Raw genomic sequence first — 9,616 nt, 5'->3', positions numbered from 1 at the left:
ATGGATTTGTACGTGCTTAATTCTCTCTTCTATGTTCAAACTGAAGCTGGAAGTGAGAAAGATTACAAAGATCAGAAGTGGCAGCAAAAGATCATCTAGATTCCCCCTATACATAAGTAGCAAATGTCGCCTCCACAAGTTTTGTAGGTTGCCCATTTGACAATTTTCATTTTCAGATTGCTACCAATCAAAATGCTTCCACTAGCAGGCAAGAAGCTACTCTCTCCGTTCCAAAATAAGTATCTCAACTTTGTACTAGCTCTAATACAAAGTTGTACTAAGTTTGAGACACTTATTTTGGGATGGGGGAAGTACTATCTAAGATGAAACAAGTTCAAAGTATTAAGAAGCAACATATCCGATAATTTTGAGGCCTGAAGTCGGGAAGAATTCAGAATTAATGTATGAACCAGCAATCAATATTAACACATTGATTTCCAACAACTGCCATATATACTGATGTAGGTCCCTTACAGTTTCAAAGCTTTCTGTGCCGGCCCTAGGGGCAACTACCTCAAAACGTGATTCATGTATTTGGTTGGAAGGAGGTACAGCATACATATATATTACAGACATACCTATCATCATACAGGAACTGCTCTACACCGGCATCATCACGGTACAGGACCAAACAAAATTTGATGAGCGGTGTGGACGTCCAAACGAATGAAGAAAACGTCAACAAAGGCAAGTGTTGTCATGATCCGTGCAGATTTTGGATGTCGATTTTCAGAGTTTGGAGCTTACGCTCAACGGCGGACAACTCACCCTGAACACCCTGCAGCCAGTCAATTTTTCGCTGGCATGCTTCCTGGTACGGTTTGCTGGCAGTGTCTACGAACTGGACTAGCTGACTAGCACTCTTAGATATATCCTTCTGAATAGCTTCATCAACTTTACGAGATAGTTCATCGGCAGCCTTGCTGACCTTCTCTACCGCAAGCTTCCGTCGACCAGGGAAATTCGATATTGCGAGAAACCTTAAAAGGGGGCAAATGCACAGCAGATTAATATACATATACTTCGTTAAGTATCAGCCCATCGCGTGCATTCCAAACATAACTTGTAAAAGAGTGGTTTATATTTATAAATCAAAAATTACCCGCCAGCTGAGCAAAGAGCAAGAGCAAGTAGATCTTCGAGTGTAGTTGTTAGAACAGAAGTCAAAAGAGAGGCTGACAATCCAGCAACCCCAAGCCCTCCAAAAGTTCCCGTAGCCTTCACGACACAATAGCAGAACTCAGAATGATAAACAGACATGAAAATAAAAGTATAACAAAACCAGAGACACAGCCTCTAATGTAGACATGCTGAAGATTAAACTCATAACCAAACGAACAAGCATTTTGAACTTTGAAGTCTTTCCAAACTATGTGTTTTTATTATTATTTGGATTGCTTACCACATATGTCACGTGGCATTCAAACTATGTGGTTTAAAGCTACATAGTATTCAGTCGAACCTAGCATTTAAAACCTTAAACATGGATTGTGCCTTAAATGCGGATTGTACTCCCTCTGCTAAAGTAAAATATTTTTGTTAGGAATTGTTGCAAAATACAAGTGTAAATGTTTTTTGTAGAAACTACTCTCATTTTATTTTTATTTTTGGCATTAATTTGCAACACACTCAAAGCACTCTCCCACCCTTCTCAAAATGAAGCGTGATAATTTAGTAATCTCCCCTCATATCTTCCTCAAAACAGACTGGGTTGCCAACTTAAATAAAATTCCACGTGCATGATTTAGTGAGAGGGAGGTGGTCAGGTGCATTATACTCTTGACTATTTTTTATGCATCTTAAACACTGATACCACATCTGATCATTCCAAATACTCTGAAAAGGTATGCACTCACATAATCCAGCAAACCATCAAAGTTGGGTCATACAGGATTCTTCAAAGGCCGGTCTAATTTCTTCAAAGTGTAAATTGCTAATTGTCCAGAAAGGCACAACCATGATGCTTATGCTCAGGAAAAATCGCACAAATGTTTTACTGACATGCATTCCTAGGAACAGAAGATTTGATAACCAACTATACAGAATGTGCATTAAATGATTAAAACAAATCTTCCCTCTATCTTGCTAAGAAAATAGATAAACAAAGTAACAGACACTAGTAGCATGTTCCGGCAGTTTTCATTTTTAAATACGTATTAATTAGCATAAAAAATCTTTGCTGAAATTTGAGGGAGTGGAAGTCACATTTTCTTTTCTTTTTTATTAAAACGATTTGTTTAGATAAACTTACCATAATGTTTATCGAATGAAAATAAAGTGTGTGCCAAGAAAGGGAAAAACTATAAATTTTAGTAGACATACCACTTCACGAATTTCTTCTTCAAAAACCTTAGCAGCAGCAGTAGCACTGAAGCCATCCAGTGCTTTTATGCTGAGTTTCTCTCCTTCATTAACAAGCTCAGTTCGATCTGATGAGACACTTTCTTCCTGACTAACCAATGAATTCCATCTTTCATGGAAACACTCCAGATATAAATTTGCTTCACGGGTATTGCTAGAACTCAACCATTTTGAATATTCACTCAATAAATCCTACACAAAAATAAAAGAAATATTTATTTTCATAACATGAATCATAAGCATGGTGAAGCAAATAATAGAAGTATGTGGATGAAAAGCAAGAATTATGTTGAACAAACTATTGCAGCCTTATTATGAGGCTTAATAGTACATTTAACAAAACGCTGCAATATTGTAACACTAAATGAAATCAACACATTTGAAAAGCTTCGACGGATTAGGTAGGCATGCTATTATGAGGCTTAGTATGTTTGCAAAACGCTGAGATATTGTAACACTAAATGAAATCCACTCATTTGAGAAGCTTCAACATATTAGGTGGACATGCCTGCACCCACATTCAATGAACTGCAAAACTCTACAAGAAATACAGAAATAATAGATGGAAGTGGGTGGTCTGCAGATAGCCTAGACAATGATCCTCTTAGCACAGATAATGTTGCTGGAGGTAACAAAGTACTGAAGGCCAGTTTTCACCTGTTCAACTTGGCTAATTCTTATGGTTAGCTCTGAGTTCGAGTCCCAGCTGCCCGATGGTTACTCTAATTTGGAATGTTCACCTAATATGTTACTGTCAGTATGGTGTAGTTGGCTGGGAAGCAATAGCCAGCAAATTTTGTGCTATACCAGTTGTTTGCATCAAAGTTGGGAAAATTCAGGCATGAGCCTCATAATACCAAATCTGGGGAAATACCAAACTGTAAAAAAATAAAACTTCATTTATTGAACATGATAAATGTAGTTGCCAAACGTACAGCTGCATCGTCAAGGGCAGGACTCAGAATATCATTTTGAACAAACGATGTGGCTTTGGCGGAAGGCCCTTTTTCTCCTGTGAGCATGTATGTAAAAATAAGGTCAATGTTTGACAACTGAAGTGTAGATTCCATGAGCGTTATAGCTCGACTTTTTGCTCTCTCAATCTGCATGAAGAAAAGAAAATAGAAGCACATTCTCAATCAGCAGGGGGAAAATGTTAGCTCTCACCAAATGGCAATTCTAGGTAAGCAACAGGAATATAAATATCACAATACATTTAGGGCATATCGACCACACAAGCATACTAAGGTCGAAAGCAATGGCATGGTTAATGACTAACTACCCCTCCTAATTGCCTTTTCAAAGAAAAACCAAATACAACATAGATCCACACACGTGCGCCACACACACACACACACACACACACACACACACAACACACACACGCGCGCACGTACCCTGCCACAACTCCACAAGCACGCGCTCACAGGGCCTACTAAGGGGAAGTACAAGGTATGTGTGCCATGGAGAGGGGGAAATAGATAAGTGAAAGGTAGGAAAACATCGTCAAATTTGTATGCCAATATTTTGCACCAAACCAAGAAAACGAAGAAAAGTACGCCTTTGTTTCCCAAAGTGATATATCACAAACAGAACTTGAAAATATATGGATAAAACAAAAGAAATCATATTTGAAACACCTACAAGAGATGAAATCTGCTTCTGCCAGGAATTGCTATCAGCCTCAATTTTCAAAGCATAGCTGTTTGCACCAGAAACAAGATCCCTGATGGATGTCAAGTCATCAATAGCCTTTTCATATTCTAGTTTCACAAGTCTTTGACATGAAGTTAGCAAACGATCTGCAATACCAATTGGTGTTTCAAGTTTCAGTCGGACCCTTTCCTTTCCATTATCTGTTGAACCATCTAAAAAGCTCAGTAGGTAATGCTCAAGATCATAAAACTTGCTGCTTCTCCATCTAGGATCACTTAACAAAACTTCCCCGTGGTGCTCCCTATCATTGTTCTTTGAATATGAAAGTTTGACTTCCAGAGCAGAGCGTGAAGATACAGGAAACAGTGTTACATCCTCAGTGTTGAGTAATTTCCTTGCGTTTTCCTTGATAAAGGCAGTGGCCTCTTCAAGCTACAATTGGAGTGAGAAGCAAACCCACAAGATCAGCAAAATGGCAAATATGGAAGACTATCATGCTGAGATCTGGAACACTGAACATATAAGTATCAAACCTCATCACTGTTCCGATAGAGGTCCAATTTGTTTAGAACAAATACAACTTTCTTCTTCCACTGCTGGACATACTGGAGAAATCCGACCTAGAAGTTCCAAACAAAGATTTTGGCTCTATTAGAGAGTACAAGAGAATATTTTTAAGAAAACAGACAATGCCGGTCGGATCGAAGCTAGGAGATGCATGCGCTGGTCTGGAAACCTCAGTAGAAATTTCCAGAAAAAATACCATAACATCCTTCAAATGATAAATCAGAATTCTAGAATAAGATGAGCTTTTCTAACCCTAGGTCCAGCAGCTCCAGTGGCATGGACTGTCCAATTCATTTTCGTAATCGTGGGGATAGAAGTTTGGTTAGTAGATATGTGGTGCAATCAGTTTGAGGTGAACAGAATCGTTGCGTTGGCAGTTGCAGGAACAACTTTATAATTTACCTAGTATGCATCAGAGCAGAATCACTGCAGTACTCTGCAAAGGCCAGAACTAACATACTAAATTTGTTTTGTAGATATTATATTTGGGTCAGTTGGTATTGGCTACTTTGTATATTTAATTTCATCTAACAAAAACCTCCAGAGTTTCTTCTATAAGTGTACCAATACCAAACAAGGAATTTGGAATTATGTTCATACATTAAAAAAAAGGGAGTTGTGTATGCCAAGTACAACACAGATGAACTGATCAAAGACTAGATTGATTGTATTACAAAAATGTCCCAGGTGTGTACTAGAGCATTCTAAATACAGGTACATTTGTCACTAAAATAGATTAAAAAATACCTAAAATTTTGATAGCACATACAATAACAAATAGATTAAGAGAATCACTAATAGGGAATTAACTAAGCTAATCCAATGTCAAAAGCTGAGACAGCTCCGGCCTGTTTGGTTCATGGAAAAACTTTGCCAAAATAAGCTTCAGAAGGGCTGGCGAAGAAAATGACCAGAACAAGTATGGAATAGCTAGTCCAAAAGCCGAGCAAATAACTCGCTGATGATGAACTAACAACTACCTAAGAAAGTGGGGTGTGGCAAACATCAAACCAAGTGACCCATAAAAACCATACAATGCATGTGAGTCACAAGCAGCTGGAGTGGAAGTTACATATATACTTTAATCCAAAAACTCATGCAGACCACCATGTGATTGCGTAACTAGTATGTGCTTCACAGATTATCAATCTGCTGAATATATTAGTGTACTATTTGATTCAGTTACTTTCACTGCAGCATGTCATCCTCTCTTCACTAACAGCAATCTATAATACATAAATAGTTGATCCCCACTAAGTCTAATTCTCTCAACATGCAGCCCTCCACATCATCAAATATGCCACGTCATCATCCACTAGAACTATTTTGTAGGACATGCATACGCCAATTTAATTGTTCCATCTCCAATAGTCCAACGTACATGCATACCCTTTGTTCACATATAATTACTTTCAAAAGTAATAGCTTTCGATTTAGGTCATTTCATTCATATAGAATGTGTCCAAAATTAATCTTTAAGCTCCCGCAGCAACGCGCGGGGAAATCACCTAGTTACTATAAAGTGTATAACCAATTGGCATAATAAATTATAACCCTTACCTCACTCTCAGTCAATGGTCTATCTGATGACAGTACAAAGAGTATCAAGTCAGCTCGTGGCACATATTCTTCAGTGAGTCGCTGCTGCCTCTGGAGAATGACATTTGTTCCAGGTGTATCAACTAGGTTCATCTGTTCAATAGTACACAAAGACATCACGAACAAGGACATGGAGTCATAAAACAAGGAAAATGCACTGCTAATTTGGCTTTGCAACTAGCAGCCATGCAACCTAGTACACTAAGAGAAAATAAGGTGGAACAGGGTGCAATTGCTTTTGGCACCTTTCTTAAGATGTAACAAATGCTAACCTGCAGCCAATTCGATACAACTATAGCACAGGCTGTGTTTTTGTGAGAACTACAGCATGTTGTAGGATAAAAAGCTGTGTTCCTGATAATCCATCCTTATTCCTTATACTTGCAAAATGCTTCCTCAGAACTAATATATCGTCGAGCATTCCAGTAGGGTTTAGATATCCACTATTCCCCCATCCCAATGTAGCTTAGTTTATTCAGCCAACACAGTATTGGACAAAAGGCTAGCATCTTTGATTAGATGCACCGGAGAAAAAAGGTACTAGCATTTAAGAACAAAATTCCGTAGCGCACTCCTATGAGATAATCAAGGAGTACCAACATGATTGCACTTCAATTATATATTTACCTCTTTTAAAATTGGAGCCGATAAATAGCATGTGAATTGACCATCCGGGTGCCGCTCACATCGCTCCATGCTTTCGGAATCAACCTCTGAATATGAGAGCAGTGTGATCTCATTTGTCGTGGGTACAACTCCTTCCTGAAGATACTTCCTTCCAAGTAGAGCATTTATAAAGGTTGATTTTCCCGAGTTAAATTCACCCTGATATACATTGCAGGAATCCGGATAAGTGGTTTATAAAATTAATAGAAAAGCCAGCATGTCAGAAAACATGAATGAGTTGAACATTACTGAGAAACCATGGCAAAAAAAATGTACTCCTACTGGAATAAGAAGGTATGCTCGCTTTTCAGTTCAAAGAAAATGGTTTTGCAGGACAACAGAACACACCAGCAGGTTAGCTACACAACTGTAGAAAAGGACATGTGCTCACCACTCTAATTAGATTACAATCTGATTATGTTATTGTGATACCAGCATTAGAAATCTACTGAGACTTATGTAGGCTTATGCAAATGCCTAACCATCAAGGAAGTGACTTGTTGAATGAGGATGTTAATGGACAGATTTTTCAGTACCGAGGAGTGGGTTTCATTACCATCGGAGCGAGCATAGTGGAAATACTATTTCTTCTATTATACTGAGGAAAGAAAGAAAGCACGAATAGAAAAGAGGACACGAATTTGAAGTTATGACCATATTTAGCAAGACAAGAAAAAAAAACAGCACTAAATGCTAAGTGGTAATTGTTGATTCAACATGGTCAGAACTTTCGGTGGCTGTAAAACACTACACAAAATATCAATATCCCTTGGTGGAAAAAAAATGTTGATTTCTGCTTTATGGAAAATGCATAGTAATAACCAAATTCTAACACATATGGATGATGTCATAACCAATATGTAATGTAAACACAAAATTACCACAATAACCAACAAAAATGGCTCACTCAGGCGAGAAGCAGCATCAACCAGAAGTTCAGCCTCTTCCATCTGTGACAATGTATCAAAAATTATATTCAAGTGAAGCATATTCTAGAGACGAAAACATGAAGTATACTGAGTTCATTCCAGGGATCTTCAACTACCAAATGTGTAACATTAGATGATCACCATTGGTGCTGCCTTGCGGATAACATCAACAGCTTCACTGAGAATAGGCTTTTCCGTCGCTATTAGCTGCATCACTTTTTCATCCAGTTTTGTAAATCCAGCAACTTTTGTCTTCTCACGAGTTAGGACCATTACATTGTTTGTTTCTTCCAACGCGCTAGCAGAAGAGTAAGTGACTTGTGACACTCTATCGGTGCTCTCCACTTTCAAAAAATCCCTTTCTATGATATTGTCAGTAAGATGTTGGATGCCAGCCAAAGACAAAACAATTCCAGATGCACCAGACTCGAACAGCTTGGATGTGGTATCAGAATAAGACCCTTCGCTTTGCAAATCATTTAAAGTGAAGAAAACTGGAATCTTGACATGCTGAGCACCAGCACCATTCAAAACACTCGAGAAGTCACCTGTCCCGGTATTTACGATAAGGAAATCAGCCCCCTCAGAACTAGTAGCGCTTCTGGCAGAGTCCGAGGACCGTATAGTTCTAGCGACAAGCGGGAGATATATGGAGTCAGAGTTTGATTTCATCATCATACTCCTTGCAACAATAGCAGGAATACCTGCATCAAAAATGAGATAACAAGTGCTTAAGAAAATCGTACAATATGTTGCAGTGCAATCGGCGGTAATAATAATCGGGTACAAAATGAAAAACTAGAACTGAAATGGCGCAACATGTAAGTTGGAGCGAAGGTCATCCGCCAAATGTAAGCAAGCAGCTACATACAGCATGCAGCAGGAGCTGGGGAGAATTCAGTCACCAACCATCGTCGGCTAGCACGACGCCGCTCGCCCCTACCGCGGAGGCGACGTCGACTCGCTCCGCGATCAGCAGGTAGGCGCGGTCCCCTATCGCCGCCTTGAGCGCGCGCGCGGCCTCGTACGCGCGCCCGCCGCCCTCCTCCCCGGCCTCGAGCACGACGATCCCCACGCCCCGCGCCACGGCGGCGGCTACCGCGTCACCGGAGCCGAGCGCCTCGTCGACGCCAACGCGGAGGACGAGCGCCGGGACCTGGATCTCCGGGCGCTTGAACCCGCCGGGGAACAGCGTCCTGGGCGGCTCCTTGGCAGCGCCGCCGCCGCCGGAAGCGGCAGCGCTGCTGGCGTCGACGGCGCAGCGGGGGCGGGGGCGACGGCGTGAGAGGAGGAGGGAGTGCAAGGGTAGGCCCCGGCTGGCGGCGGCCGGGCGCGGCAAGAGGAAGCAGGCGGTGGTGGCGGTGGCTAACATGGAGAGCGACAGGGATGGGAGTGCGCGCGCGCGCGTGGACAGCGGAGCAGAGAGCGAGGCGGGGTGGGGACTGGGGAGTGGGAGGTGGTGGAGCAGAGTTTGTCCCGGATTTGGTTGGATAGGATGGGGGGCGGGACGGAGTAGAGCACCGCCGCATGGCGGGGCCGCGGGGTTTTCCCCGGTGTCATTTCATTTCATGGGAGCCGACGCTGCTTTGACTAGTAGCTGAACCACGGTTAGGTTGCCTTCCATTCCATTTTAATGAAGTACATTTTTTTTCTGAACACTAATGCAGTATATTGAACTCATTTGGTTTGGAGGCTTTTGACAGGAAAATCGTACTAAGAGTTAGTTCCAGAAAAAGTTCTCATGCAATTGATTTGTAGGAAGCGTGCGCAGCAATGATTTTGATGTCGTTCATTCTGTGTTTTGGGAACAATGAAAAACTACACGTCCAGTCAAATTT

At 41.0% G+C, this 9,616-nt stretch overlaps 1 protein-coding gene across 1 annotated transcript; it reads right to left on the bottom strand.

Annotated features, from left to right (window-relative positions):
• Nucleotides 1-422: 422 nt before the first annotated feature.
• On the bottom strand, nucleotides 423-9,339 carry LOC125516316 (probable transmembrane GTPase FZO-like, chloroplastic). Its single transcript, XM_048681800.1, is given in 12 exon segments — nucleotides 423-980; nucleotides 1,103-1,218; nucleotides 2,323-2,553; nucleotides 3,297-3,464; nucleotides 4,006-4,449; nucleotides 4,551-4,637; nucleotides 6,145-6,276; nucleotides 6,811-7,008; nucleotides 7,731-7,799; nucleotides 7,920-8,482; nucleotides 8,688-9,225; nucleotides 9,227-9,339. Coding segments are annotated over 12 exon segments (2,910 nt in total). The 5' UTR covers nucleotides 9,308-9,339; the 3' UTR covers nucleotides 423-697.
• Between the last annotated feature and the right edge of the window lie 277 nt (nucleotides 9,340-9,616).

This window comes from Triticum urartu, chromosome 1 (assembly GCF_003073215.2).
Source record: "Triticum urartu cultivar G1812 chromosome 1, Tu2.1, whole genome shotgun sequence".
Taxonomy (NCBI): domain Eukaryota; kingdom Viridiplantae; phylum Streptophyta; class Magnoliopsida; order Poales; family Poaceae; genus Triticum; species Triticum urartu.
This window is presented reverse-complemented; position numbering and strand designations above follow the sequence as displayed.